This window comes from Pristiophorus japonicus, chromosome 23, assembly GCF_044704955.1.
Source record: "Pristiophorus japonicus isolate sPriJap1 chromosome 23, sPriJap1.hap1, whole genome shotgun sequence".
NCBI classification, from domain to species: domain Eukaryota; kingdom Metazoa; phylum Chordata; class Chondrichthyes; family Pristiophoridae; genus Pristiophorus; species Pristiophorus japonicus.
This window is the reverse complement of record NC_091999.1, coordinates 32,389,479-32,404,962: the sequence shown is the minus strand read 5'-3', so window position 1 is coordinate 32,404,962 and position 15,484 is coordinate 32,389,479. Positions and strand designations below refer to the sequence as shown.

At 46.6% G+C, this 15,484-nt stretch overlaps 1 protein-coding gene across 1 annotated transcript; it reads left to right on the top strand.

Annotated features, from left to right (window-relative positions):
* Positions 1-861: 861 nt before the first annotated feature.
* Positions 862-14,381, top strand: LOC139235336 (zinc finger protein 229-like). The gene is made up of 2 exons (XM_070866475.1): positions 862-1,023; positions 13,083-14,381. Exon 2 carries the CDS (start codon positions 13,445-13,447, stop codon positions 14,219-14,221), a length of 777 nt encoding a protein of 258 aa, XP_070722576.1. The 5' UTR covers positions 862-1,023; positions 13,083-13,444; the 3' UTR covers positions 14,222-14,381.
* The last annotated feature ends 1,103 nt before the right edge of the window (positions 14,382-15,484 follow it).

The following is a 15,484-nucleotide window of genomic DNA, read 5'->3' as shown; positions in this document are numbered from 1 at the left end:
TAGTCATTGATATGTGCCCTTGTTGACAGGAGGCTCTCGAGGTATGAAAAATGGACCATTTTACCAAAGGCCTCATCGTGGATTTTGATCATCCGGGGTGGGGTGGGGGTGAAGGGCAGTGCTGTGTGGTGGGGATAGGTTGATAGAGCACCTTTCTTTTATGGAGATGTTTAGTGTAAGGCCTATGCTCTCAGACACTACGGTGAACGTGTTGACGATGGTTTAGAGCTCGTCCTCTGAGTGAGCGCAGACACAAGCATCATCTGCATATTGTAATTCGATGACAGAGGATGGCACGACCTTGGATCTGGTCTGAAGGCGAAGGAGGTTGAACAGTTTCCCATTTATTCTGTAGATTATCTCCACTCCAGCAGGAAGTTTACTGACGGTGAGATGTAGCAATGCAGCAAGGAAGATGGAGAAGAGCGTGTGTGCAGTGACACAGCCTTGCTTCACCCCGGTCCGTACATGAATTGGGTCTGTGGTGGATCCATTGCTCAGGATCACAGCTTGCATGTTATCACCAAGCAAGTGGAGGATGGTGACACATTTTAGAGGACAGCCAAATTTGAAAAGTACACCCCATAATCCCTCACAGTTGACAGTGTCAAAGGCCTTGGTCAGGTCAAAGAAGGTTGAACCAATTCCACAGTCACTGACACCGATCTCCTCCCATGTGATATAAACCAATCCTTGTCACTGACACCAAGTGGACTGGGAAAATATGTTCAAGGGTAAGACTAGAAATGCAGTGACAAACATTTAATGAGATATTTCATAATCTCAGCAGAGAAATAAAGATGCTAAGAGAAGGATGAACCATCCCTGGCTAACGAAGGAAGTAAAGGATGATATCAAATTGAAAAAAAAGCATACAATGTTGCGAAGGACAGTGGAAGGCCAGAGGATTGAGAAATGTTTAGAAACCAGCGAAGGAGGACGAATAATAAGAAAGACAGAGATGATAGCATACGAGATCAAACTAGTAAGAAATATAAAAACAGACAGTAAGAGCTTCAACAGGTATGTAAAAAAAGAAACGAGTCGCTGAAGTAAACGTTGGTCCCTTAGAAGATGAGACTGGAGAATTAATCATGGGAAACACGGAAATGGAAGAGACTTTGAACAGATATTTTCTATCGGTCTTCACAGTAGAGGACACTAAAAGCATCCCAATAGTTGTTAAAGGAGTTATTGTGGGGGGTGGGGACCTGAAAAGAATCACTAGAGATAAAGTAGGAAGCAAACTAATGGGATTAAAGGTGGACAAGTCTCCTGGACCTGATGGCATGCATCCCAGGGTCTTAAAAGAAGTGGCTGCAGAGATAGTGGATGCACTGGTTGTAATCTACCAAAATTCCCTGAATTCTGGAGAGGTCCCAGTGGACTGGAAAACTGCAAATGTAACATCCCTATTTAAGAAAGGAGGGAGACAGAAAGCAGGAAACTATAGACCAGTTAGTCTACCATCTGTCAATGGGAAAATACTGGAGTCCATCATTTAGGAAGTAGCAGCAGGACATTTAGAAAATCATATTGCAGTCAAGCAGAGCCAGCATGGTTTTATGAAAGGGAAATCATATTTGACAAATTTGCTGGAGTTGTTTGAAGATGTAACGAGCAGAGTGGATAAAGGACAACCCGTTGGTGTATATTTGGATTTCCAGAAAGTATTCGATAAGGTTACTGCACAGGCTAAGTGCTCACGGGGTTGTCGGTAATATATCAGCATGGATCGAGGATTGGGTAACACACAAAACAGAGTCGGGATAAATGGGTCATTTTCAGTTTGGCAAACTGTAACTAGTGGGGTGCCGCAGGGATCAGTGCTGGGGCCTCAACTATTTATAATTTATATTAATGACTTGGATGAAGGGACCGAGTGTAACGCAACCAAATTATTGATGATACAAAGATAGGTGGGAAAGCAAGTTGTGAGGAGGATGCAAAGAATCTACAAAGGGATATAGACAGGCTCAATGAGTGGGCAAAAATCTGGCAGATGGACGACAATGTGGTAAAATGTCAGGTGATCTCCTTTGGTAGGAAAAATAACAAAGCAAATTATTATTTAAATGGACGATTACAAAATACTGTTATACAGAGGGATCTGGGGTTTCTTGTATATGAAACTCAAAAAGTTAGTATGCAGGTACAGCAATTAATCAGGAAGGCAAATGGAATGTTGGCCTTTATTGCAAGGGGGATAGAGTATAAAAGTCGAAGTCCTGCTACAACTGTACAGGATATTGGTGAGACCCAGCTGAAGTACTGCGCACAGTTTTGGTCTGGACTTGTCTCCATTCCCATGCCGAGGGGATTTCTACACCAGACAGGAGAGGAACCAGGGAGTGAACCTGAAGGTACCTTCTGTGGCTGGGTTCAGTTCTATACTCCATGCTTACCCTCCCTCCCATCTCTCCCCTCCCCTTAACGTGCTGACTGTGGCAGGGTTCAGTTCGATACTCACTCCTTCCCCTCCCTCACATCTCTCCCCTCCCCTGAAGGTGCTGACTCTGGCTGGGTTCAGTTCTACACTCACTGGTTCCCCTAACCTGAAAATGATCACTCTGTCTGGGTTCAGCTATACACTCATTGGTTCCCTTTGCATTCCTCCTCTGAAGGTGCTGACTCTGGCTGGGTTCAATTCTACACTCACTGGTTCCCCTCCCCTGAAGGTACTGACTCTGGCTGGGTTCAGTTCTACACTCACTGGTTCCCCTCCCCTGAAGGTACTGACTCTGGCTGGGTTCAGTTCTACACTCACTGGTTCCCCTCCCCTGAAGGTACTGACTCTGTCTGGGTTCAGTTCTACACTCACTGGTTCCCCTCCCTCTCCTCCCCTAAAAGTGTTGGCTCTGGCTGGAACAAGTTCTACAATCACTGATCCCCTCCCCTTAAGGTGCTGAATGTGGCTGGAATCTGTTCCAAACTCACTGGCTCCCCTCTCATCCAATGCAGATGCTGAATCTGTCTGGTTTCAGTTCTGCACTCACTAGTTAACATAAGAAATAGGAGCAGGTGTAGCCCATCTGGCCCCTCGAGCCTGCTCCTCCATTTAATACCATCATCGCTGATCCGATCATGGACTCGGGTCCGCTCCCCATAACCACTTATTCCCTTATCGTTTATAAATCTGTCTATTTATGTCTTAAATTTATTCAATGTCCCGGCTTGCACAGCTCTCTGAGGCAGTGAATTCCACAGATCCACAACTCTCCAAGAAGAAATTTCTTCTTTTAAGTGGGCGGCCCGTTATTCTTAGATTATGCCCCATAGTTCTCGTCTCCCCATTATCAGTGGAAATTCCTCTCTGCATCCACCTTGTCAAGCCCCCTCATAATCTTACACATTTCGTTAAGATCACCCCTTATACTTCTGAATTCCAATGAGTAGAGGCACAACCTCAACCTTTTCTCAAAAGTCAACCCCCTCATCGAAACATAGAAACATAGAAACATAGAAAATAGGTGCAGGAGTAGGCCATTCGGCCCTTCGAGCCTGCACCGCCATTCAATGAGTTCATGGCTGAACATGCCACTTCTGTAACCCATTCCTGCTTTCTAGCCATACCCCTTGATCCCCCTAGTAGTGAGGACTACATCTAACTCCTTTTTTAATATATTTAGTGAATTGGCATCAACAACTTTCTGTGGTAGAGAATTCCACAGGTTCACCACTCTCTGGGTGAAGAAGTCTCTCCTCATCTCGGTCCTAAATGGCTGTGTTAAGTTCCAGACATTGACATCATTCACTTTGTTCCTGCACCAAGATGACCACACATGCACTCTGCTACTCATTGAATCAAAATAGCGGAGCGCTGAACCAGCCTTCCTGCATGAAGATGGCCGCTGTTAGTCTGGGCCTGTGACCGGGATAAAGCCCCGAAGCTGCAACCGCCAATATTCCAGTTATTATTCCGGGCTTGCAGCGGGCGCCGGATGTTTATAAAGCCTCCCCGGCTCCCCGCTGGTCCATTTCTCCAATCTATCCCACTGAAAAGGACACTTCTGAGGAGCCTGTACTAAACGTGTTGCCGCCGCCATTACACGCACCGCGCATGCTCCAAACACAGCCAGGGCCCGCGCCTGCGCACTGAGCTCCTGTAGTCTGGGTGCGGCACATTCTCCCTCGCGGGGCATGCTGGGTACATAAGACCATGAGAAATAGGAGCAGGAGGGGGCCACCCAAACCCCCGAGCATGCTCCCCATTCAATAAGGTCATGGCTGGTCTGATCATGGACTCAGCTCCATTCCCTGCCCGCTCCCCAGAACCCTTCACTCCCTTACCACACCTGCAGTATTGTGCACTGTTTTGGTCTCCTTCTCTAAGTAAGGATATCCTTGCCTTGCTTAGATACAGAGTAAAGCTTCCTCAACACTATCCCACTAGACATTCCAAGGTGAGATATGGAGTATATCTCGCTCAACCTGTCCCATGCATTCCAGAGTGGATATTCTTTTTCCCTCAATCTGTTTCAGCGAATACACTGATGCGAAAACCTTCTTGCCTTTTCGTAAAAGACCTTTATTGAAGATTCTCCGGCCAGGACTTGTCAAGACAAAGGGACACTCTCAATCAGAGCTTATTTACCTTCCCCTGGACAAGCGCCTTTTCAGCGCGACACAACAGTTATACATTTTCAAAACAGAGCATATTTGATTAGCACTTGGTCTATCCAATCCCTTTCTGCCTCCCCCCCCCCCCCGAGTACGTCCAATGGCAGGCAAGAAAGTCTCCCAATTAGGGCTGGTGTCAGGGTCAGGTTAGTTATAGCTTTGCTACACTGTCTTCCCTAATCAGTAAAGAACCCAATTAGTTTCCCTTCCTCCTTATCAGTAAAAGCTATTACTTTTCCCCTCCTATCTAGGATTGTTTTCTTTCTTTGTGCCGCCTTGCGTCTTTCTCATGTCCCGTGTTTAACCTCAACTTCAACTCTTGATAACCACTTTTTTTCTGTCGATTCTGCAGTTGTCTGCATCTTGACATTTCTTTAGCTATTTTCCCATGATTCCCTATCTCCATCCTTTTGCCACATTCTCTATCCATTTGCCACATTCTCTATCCATCTACCACATTCGCAACCCTTCTTTACACATTGTCAGATACTGAATTGGTTAGATAATGAATAAAGCTCACTCTACACTATCCTGTCAAACACTCCCAGGATAGGTACAGCACGAATTAAATATACAGTAAATCTGTGCCAAAGGAACTGTACCCAGTGAGAGTCAGTGCCAGAGGAAACTACAGCATGGGATAGATACAGAATAAATCTCCCTCTACACTGTTCTGAACAATCCCAGGGCAGGTAAAGCATGGTATAGATGATCATAGCCGGTCCCTCGAACGAGGATGATTTGCTTCCACATGAGTTCACAGATGTTTCAATGAGGAACCCAATGTTCCAGTCCTGACCTCCAATTGACGAGGTGGAAGAAGCCTATGGGTGGATTGTTTTTAACGTGTGGTGACTGTTGCACACCAGCCACGACACGGGCATGACAGAGCTAGGATTGGTCCAGTGGCAAGGGTTAATCAGGATTACTGGAGACCTGTTTTGCTGTACGGAGCTAGTGTGCACAAATATAACAGTGTGGGCTGGTCCGTGCTGCCCCTGGGCTCTCGCCTCTTTTGCGCCCGGTACCCTCATTCGCTGCACCTCCGCCACGATCTCTCGCCACTCCTCCACCACAAACATTCACTTCACCTCCGCCACGATCCCTCTCCGCTCCTCCTCAAAAAAACACTCGCCGCACCTCCGCCACGATCTCCTGCCACATCTCTGCACCAAACATTCACTGAACCTCCATCACGATCACCCACCAAATCTCAGGCATGCTCCCTCATCACTCCTCTGCCCCGATCACTCGTCACAAGTCCAGCACAACCTTCCATGTTCCTCTGCTGTACCAGGGCCCTGCCGATGCTCCTGCTCACGCTCCAAATGGCAATCTGGGCCCTGATGATGTCACCCAGTCATCTAGCTCGAAGCCGTCACACATTTGTGTCAGCTCACACTGAAGCTGCAGTGGCTCGCTCCTGCTCTTTTTACAGCCCCAACCTGTGGAGATGTTCTCTCGCAGGTTGGGGTGGCCCATGATGTGATACATGGGTTAGATACAGTGTAGAGCTCCCGCTTCTCTACTCTGCCACATTAAATACTCTCAGGTGAAGTACAGCACGGTTTAAACAGAGAGTAAAACTCTCACTACACGGTCCCATTAAACAATCCCAGGGCAGGTACAGCATAGGTTATATCCAGAATAAAGCTCCCTCAACATTGTCGCAACAAACAGACGAGGGCCGGTACAGCACATATGAAGTGCATGTCCCACAAAGACTCCAGGGCAGGAACAGCATGGGATAAATACAGAGTAATTTCTCCCTCTACACTGTTCCAATAAAAAAATCCCAGGGCAGGTATAGCACAACTATTTTGTTGTTGATCTGTAAATCAAGTGCCCCCTGATTAAAGCTGGGGTGGGGGGCACTATAACCAACAAAATAAACCAATTAAACATTGGACAGTAAACTTCAATCAAATTAAAATTTGGTTGCTGGGGGTGATGATGCACTCCAGTCACTCTGGCTGAGGAGCTCCTCCCATTGTCACAGTGTGCATTTCGTCCTCCAAGGGGTATAAAAGATATGAGTAGGTACACAGTAAGGATCCCAATATACTGTCCCATCAAACTCTCCCAGGGCAGGTACAACATGGATTCAATACAGACCAAAGCTTCCACTGTACAGTTCCCAGGGCAAGTACAGTACAGTTTAGACATAGAGTACATCTCCCTCTAACGTCCCAGGCATTCCAGGGCAGATACAGCATTTATTAGATATTGAGGCGATCTCCCTCTATAATGTTCAACCAGACATTCCCAGGGCAGGTACAACACGGGTTAGATACAGAGGAAAGTTCCCTCTACACCGATCTATCAAAAACTCCCATCACAGGTACAGCACGGGTTAGATACAGAGTAAAACTCCCTCTACACTGTCCATCAAACACTCCTCGGGCACGTACAGCACTGGGTACAAACACGAGTTTATGTAGGTCAGAATGTGGGAGGAGTGCATTGGAATAGTCAAGTCCAGAAGTAAAAAAAGGCATGGATGAGGGCTTCAGCAGTGGATGAGCTGAGGCATGAGCGGAGATGGGCGATGTTACAGAGGTGGAAATAGGCATTCTTAGTTAGTTTGTGGATATGTGGTCAAAGACTTATTTCAGGGTTAAGTATGTCACCAAGGTTGTGTACAGTCTGGTTCAGGCTCAGACAGAAGTTGGGGAGAGGGATAGAGTCGGTCACTCGGGAATGGAGCTTGTGGTAATGATGATTACAAATATCAGAATATTTCACAGGCTATCACGTGCAAAATGTGTGGATGAGTTTTTAATATTCAATCGGTTTCAAAAATGTGTTAACTGATCTAGAAAGTAACGGATTTCAAATCTTATGCAAGACAGTTCAATAAAGGGGTGGTTCAAAAGATTTCAGCTGAGTTTAAAGTGGGATACTGCAGTTAAGTCTACTACAACCACAACTCATGTATGCAACTGGAACAAATTTGGGGTTTGATATGCTAGAAAGCGAACTAGATGAGAAGTGATATAAGTTAGATTAAGAAAAAGCCCGAAAAGGGAACAGTCTGTAACAGAACATCAATTAATCTCCTCTGATCATGGAGGAATCAAATATTCAACAAACTGTGTTTGAAACAAAGATAATTTATTCAACATTTATAGAGGGTATTGATCTCCAGCTTTACAATCTATATTAACGACTTGGAAAAAGGGACTGAGTGTAACATAGCCAAGTTTGCTGATGATACAAAGGTCGAAGGAAAAGCAATATGTGAGGAGGACACAACAAATCTGCAAAAGGACATAGACAGGCTAAGTGAGTGAGCAAAAATTTGGCAGATGGACTATAATGTTGGAAAGTGTGAGGTCATGCACTTTGCAGAAAAAATCAAAGCAACATATTATTTAAATGGCGAAAGATTGCAAAGTACCGCAGTACAGCGGGACCTGGGGGTACTTGTGCATGAAACGCAACAGGTATCTTGGCCTTTATTGCAAAAGGGATGGGGTATAAAAGCAGGGAAATCTTGCGACAGCTGTATGTGAAAACTGCGTGCAGTTTTGGTTTCCATATTTATGAAAGGATATACTTGTTTTGGAGGCAGCTCAGCGAAGGTTCACTCGGTTGATTCTGAGCATGAGGGTTTCACTTATGAGGAACGATTAAGTAGGTTGGGCCTCTACTCACTGGAATTCAGAAGAATGAAAGGTGATCTTATCAAAATGTATAAGATTATGAGGGGGCTTGATAAGGTGGATGCAGAGAGGATGTTTCCACTGATAATGGGGAGTCTAGGATTAGAGTGCATGATCTTAGAATAAGGGGCCGCCCATTTAAAATAGAGATGAGGAGAAATTTCTTCTCTGAGGGTTGTAAATCTATGGACTTCACTGCCTCAGACAACTGTGGAAGCTGGGCCGTTGAATAAATTTAAGACAGAAATAGACAGTTTCCTAAACGATATGGGTATGGGGAGCGGGCAGGAAGTGGAGCTGAGTCCCTGATCAGATCAGCCATGATCTTATTGAATGGCGGAGTAGGCTCGAGGGGCCATATGGCCTGCTCCTGTTGCTATTTCTTATGTTCTTATGTTGAGATATAGGGGTTATTAAGATAACCAGAAAAAAACAAGAGCTGCCAGAATGAACGTGGTTCAGTGCCCAATGCAATCACAGTAAATCATAGCCTGCACCGCCATTCAATGAGTTCATGGCTGAACATGAAACTTCAGTACCCCCTTCCTGCTTTCTCGCCATAACCCTTGATCCCCCGAGTAGTAAGGACTTCATCTAACTCCCTTTTGAATATATTTAGTGAATTGGCCTCAACTACTTTCTGTGGTAGTTGAATGATGTTCTAATCTTTCTCCTCTGCCTATTTAAAACTCAGATGAGGAGGAATTTCTTCTTTCGGGGGGTTGTAAATCTGTGGAATTCTCTGCAGCAGAGAGCAGTGGAGTCTGGTTCATTGAATATATTAAGGTGGAGATAGCCAGATTTTTGAGCGATAAGGGAGTAAAGGGTTCTGGGCAGCGGGCAGGGAATGGAGCTGAGTCTATGATCAGACCAGCCATGACCTTATTGAATGGGGAGTATGCTCGAGGGTCCGGGTGGCCCACTCCTGCTCCTATTTCTCATAGTCGTATGTACCCAGCATGCCCCGCGGGGGAGAATGAGCCGCACCCAGACTACAGGAACTCAGTGCGCAGGCGCGATCTGGCTGTGTTTGGAGCATGCGCGGTGCGTGTAATGGCGGAGGTGACACGTTTTGTACAGGCTCCTAAGAAGTGTGCTTTTCAGCGGGACGCAGCGGAGTAATGGACCAGTGGGGAGCCAAGGAGGCTTCATGAACAACCGGTGCCCGCCACAAACCCGGAATAATAACCGGAATATCGGCGTTTGCAGCTTCGGGGCTTTCTCCCAGTCACAGGCCCAGGCTAACGGTGGCCATCTTGGTGCAGGAAGGCATGTTCACGCTGTCATTTTGATTCACTGAGCAGCACAGCGCGTGCGTGGCCATCTTCATGCAGGAAACAAAGTGAATGATGTCTGTGTCCCGAACTGAACCCAGCCAGAGTCAGTACCTTCAGGGGAAGGGAACCAGTGACTGTAGAACTGAACCCAGCCAGAGTCAGTACCTTTTGGTTAAGATAGATTGGCTAATGATACTTAAGGGGTTGACTGTGGATGGGCAATGGCAGACATTTAGAGAACGCATGGATGAATTACAACAATTGTACATTCCTGTCTGGCGTAAAAATAAAAAAGGGAAGGTGGCTCAACCGTGGCTATCTAGGGAAATCAGGGATAGTATTAAAGCCAAGGAAGTGGCATACAAATCGGCCAGAAATAGCAGCGAACCTGGGGACTGGGAGAAATTTAGAACTCAGCAGAGGAGGACAAAGGGTTTGATTAGGGTAGGGAAAATGGAGTACGAGAAGAAGCTTGCAGGGAACATTAAGGCGGATTGCAAAAGTTTCTATAGGTATGTAAAGAGAAAGAGGTTAGTAAAGACAAACGTAGGTCCCCTGCAGTCAGAATCAGGGGAAGTCATAACGGGGAACAAAGAAATGGCAGACCAATTGAACAAGTACTTTGGTTCAGTATTCACTAAGGAGGACACAAACAACCTTCCGGATATAAAAGTGGTCAGAGGGTCTATTAAGGAGGAGGAACTGAGGGAAATCTTTATTAGTCGGGAAATTGTGTTGGGGAAATTGATGGGATTGAAGGCCGATAAATCCCCAGGGCCTGATGGACTGCATCCCAGAGTACTTAAGGAGGTGGCCTTGGAAATAGCGGATGCATTGACAGTAATTTTCCAACATTCCATTGACTCTGGATCAGTTCCTATCGAGTGGAGGGTAGCCAATGTAACCCCACTTTTTAAAAAAGGAGGGAGAGAGAAAGCAGGGAATTATAGACCGGTCAGCCTGACCTCAGTAGTGGGTAAAATGATGGAATCAATTATTAAGGATGTCATAGCAGCGCATTTGGAAAATGGTGACATGATAGGTCCAAGTCAGCATGGATTTGTAAAAGGGAAATCATGCTTGACAAATCTTCTGGAATTTTTTGAGGATGTTTCCAGTAGAGTGGACAAAGGAGAACCAGTTGATGTGGTATATTTGGACTTTCAGAAGGCTTTCGACAAGGTCCCACACAAGAGATAAATGTGCAAAGTTAAAGCACATGGGATTGGGGGTAGTGTGCTAAGATCTGCATAACTAACCTGACCAGCCACCATGACCTCCGGGTGGTTTCTCCCTGGTCAGGAAGGTATATGCTTACATTTTTGTAAACAGGAGGTGGGTGGGATGGCTTGACCCATCCACCTCCACGGAGGTGTGTGGGGGACCTGACCCATCCACCTTCATGGCACGAACCTGGTATTGCAGTACTTCCAGGAACGGTGCAGTGGCTCTAGGCCTTTTGGCTAAGAGCATTGGCGCAGAGTGATCCTTGACTGGTGCAGGGTGACCTCTGGCGTTTGTGACTTGACAAAGAATTGGAAACGATTGGCTACGAATTTATTAAAAAAAAAAAAAAAAAAATGGATTTGTAAAAGGGAGATCATGCTTGACAAACCTTCTGGAATTTTTTGAGGATGTTTCCAATAAAGTGGACAAAGGAGTACCAGTTGATGTGGTATATTTGGACTTTCAGAAGGCTTTCGACAAGGTCCCACACAGGAGATTAATGTGCAAAGTTAAAGCACATGGGATTGGGGGTAGTGTGCTGACGTGGATTGAGAACTGGTTGTCAGACAGGAAGCAAAGAGTAGGAGTAAATGGGTACTTTTTGGAATGGCAGGCAGTGACTAGTGGGGTACCGCAGGGTTCTGTGCTGGGGCCCCAGCTGTTTACATTATACATTAATGATTTAGACGAAGGGATTAAATGTAGTATCTCCAAATTTGCGGATGACACTAAGTTGGGTGGCAGTGTGAGCTGCGAGGAGGATGCTATGAGGCTACAGAGTGACTTGGATAGGTTAGGTGAGTGGGCAAATGCGTGGCAGATGAAGTATAATGTGGATAAATGTGAGGTTATCCACTTTGGTGGTAAAAACAGAGAGACAGACTATTATCTGAATGGTGACAGATTAGGAAAAGGGAAGGTGCAACGAGACCTGGGTGTCATGGTACATCAGTCATTGAAGGTTGGCATGCAGGTACAGCAGGCGGTTAAGAAAGCAAATGGCATGTTGGCCTTCATAGCGAGGGGATTTGAGTACAGGGGCAGGGAGGTGTTGCTACAGTTGTACAGGGCCTTGGTGAGGCCACACCTGGAGTATTGTGTACAGTTTTGGTCTCCTAACTTGAGGAAGGACATACTTGCTGTTGAGGGAGTGCAGCGAAGATTCACCAGACTGATTCCCGGGATGGTGGGACTGACCTATCAAGAAAGACTGAATCAACTGGGCTTGTATTCACTGGAGTTCAGAAGAGTGAGAGGGGACCTCATAGAAACGTTTAAAATTCTGACGGGTTTGGACAGGTTGGATGCAGGAAGAATGTTCCCAATGTTGGGGAAGTCCAGAACCAGGGGTCACAGTCTAAGGATAAGGAGTAAGCCATTTAGGACCGAGATAAGGAGAAACTTCTTCACCCAGAGAGTGGTGAACCTGTGGAATTCTCTACCACAGGAAGTAGTTGAGGCCAATTCACTAAATATATTCAAAAGGGAGTTAGATGAAGTCCTTACTACTCGGGGGATCAAGGGGTATGGCGTGAAAGCAGGAAGTGGGTACTGAAGTTTCATGTTCAGCCATGAACTCGTTGAATGGCGGTGCAGGCTGGAAGGGCTGAATGGCCTGCTCCTGCACCTATTTTCTATGTTTCTATGTTTCAGGGGAGGGGAACCAGTGAGTGTAGAACTGAACCCAGCCAGAGTCAGTTTCTTCAGGGGAAGGGAACCAATGAGTGTAGAACTGAACCCAGCCAGAGTCAGTACCTTCAGGGGAAGGGAACCAGTGAGTGTAGAACTGAACCCAGCCAGAGTCAGTACCTTCAGGGGAAGGGAACCAATGAGTGTAGAACTGAACCCAGCCAGAGTCAGTACCTTCAGGGGAAGGGAACCAGTGACTGTAGAACTGAACCCAGCCAGAGTCAGTACCTTCAGGGGAAGGGAACCAATGAGTGTAGAACTGAACCCAGCCAGAGTCAGCACCTTCAGGGGAGGTGGGGAACAGTGAGTGTAGAACTGAACCCAGCCACAGTCAGAACGTTCAGTGGAGGAGAGGGACGGGAACCATTGAATGTAGAACTGAAGCCAACCAGAATTGGTGTTGAAAACTGGGAGTGGAGGAGAAACAGGCCAGAAATGTGTGTTGATTTGTATTTCAGCACAGCAGGAGGGACAATGTGTGGGACAGGGATTTACAGCTTTGGAAGAACAAGAGAGGAAAGAATGTTCCATGGAAACTATATGTATCTATCCTGAATTTGTGTCTTGTACTGACAGTGATGAGTTTTGTTATCTCCTTTTACAGCGTATTAGAAGGGGAGATTTTCAGACAGGAAACACAAACCAAACATCGCGTCAAGATCTGACGGAGTCAATCGATTCATCAGGACCTGAATATCATCGGCCTTTGAAAGTGGAAGGAGAAATGTTTGTCTGTTCTGTCTGTGTAAAAAGATTTCAAATATCTGTGTGACTGGAAAAGCACCGAGACACACACACCCGAGTGAGTGTTCCAGGGCACTGCCTGTGGAAAGACCTTTAACCAGTTACACAGCCTGAAGAAACATCACACAATTCACAGCGGGAAGAAACTGTAAACGTGTTGTGTGTGTGGGCGAGGCTTCAACTGATCGTCCAACCGTCCAGAGTCACAAGGATACCCGCACCATGGAGAAACCATGGAAATGTGGGGACTGTTGGAAGGGATTCAGATCACCATCTGTGCTGGAAATTCATCAACGCAGTCACACTGGGGAGAGGCCGTTCACCTGCCCTGTGTGTGGGAAGGGATTCACTGTATCATCCAGCCTGCTGACGCACCAGCGAGTTCACACTGGGGAGAGGCCGTTCACCTGCTCGGAGTGTGGGAAGGGATTCACTGCATCATCCGACCTGCTGAAACACCAGCGAGTTCACACTGGGGAGAGGCCGTTCACCTGCTCGGAGTGTGGGAAGGGATTCACTTGTTCATCCAACCTGCTGAAACACCAGCGAGTTCACACTGGGGAGAGGCCATTCACCTGCTTTGAGTGTGGGAAGGGATTCACTTGTTCATCCCACCTGCTGACACACCAGCGAGTTCACACTGGGGAGAGACCATTCACCTGCTATGAGTGTGGGAAGGGATTCACTTGTTCATCCCACCTGCTGACACACCAGCGAGTTCACACTGGGGAGAGGCCATTCACCTGCTCTGAGTGTGGGAAGGGATTCACTCAGTCATCCATCCTGCTGACACACCAGCGAGTTCACACTGGGGAGAGGCCGTGCACCGACTCTGAGTGTGGGAAGGGATCCACTACGTCATCCTACCTGCTGAAACACCATCGAGTTCACACTGGGGAGAGGCCATTCACCTGCTCTGTGTGCGGTAAGGGATTCACTCGGTCATCCCGCCTTCTGACACACCAGCGAGTTCACACTGGGGTGAGGCCGTTCACCTGATCTGAGTGCGGGAAGGGATTCACTTGTTCATCCACGCTGCTGACACATCAGCGAGTTCACACTGGGGCGAGGCCATTCACTTGCTCTGAGTGTGGGAAGAGATTCACTCAGTCATCCCACCTGCAGTCACACCAGCGAGTACACACTGGGGAGAGGCCATTCACTTGCTCTGAGTGTGGGAAGAGATTCACTCAGTCATCCCACCTGCAGTCACACCAGCGAGTACACACTGGGGCGAGGCCATTCACTTGCTCTGAGTGTGGGAAAAGATTCACTCAGTCATCCCACCTGCAGTCACACCAGCGAGTACACACTGGGGAGAGGCCATTCACTTGCTCTGAATGTGGGAAGGGATTCACTCAGTCATCACACCTGCTGACACACCAGCAAGTACACACTGGGGAGAGGCCGTTCACCTGCTCTGAGTGCGGGAAGGGATTCACTACATCATCCACCCTACTGAGACACCAGCGAGTTCACAAGTGACTGCAGGAGTTGGATTCTGTTGTTATTGAGGCTGTTAATCACATCCCGACTGAACCATGTTCATTCGGACAGTTGGGGTTTGTCTCTGCTGATGTTAATAACCATATAACTGGGCTGGACTTTAATATTCTGGATATATTGCTGATTGTGTTCTCGGGGCTGCAGTGTCCATTTAAGAAACACTGTGGGTTATCTTACCCCTTAATTCAGCAACTCTCAACGGAAATTTAGTTTGCAATAAAATTATGAACTTTTACTTTAATCCTAAATTGATCTTTGGTACAAAATCTACAATAGTGTGTGAAAGTTTCCACTGAATATAATCTCCAATTGGAAATAGCTTGCTGACAATTCTTAATGACTTGCCTATTACACACAGTGGCCCCTCCATATCCACCAGAAAGAAGGGGAATGGGAATTGGTGGGGAATCAGTGTACCCAAATGTTGTCCTTCCTATCTGGGTGTATCAATCATCTCGGCACGAGAATGGAGACAAGTCCAGACCAAAACTGTGCGCAGTAGCCCAGGTGTGGTCTGACAGTTGTAGCAGTACTTCTCTACTTTTAGATTCCATCCCCTTTGCAATAAAGGCCAGCATTCAGTTTGCCTTCCTGATTAATGCTGTACCTGCATGCAAACTTTTTGAGTTTCATGTACAAGAATCCCCAGATCTCTCTGTATAACAGCATTTTATAATCGTCCACATCTAAATAATAATTTGCTTTTTTTTTCCTACCAAAGTAAATCACCTGATATTTTACCACATTATAGTCCAT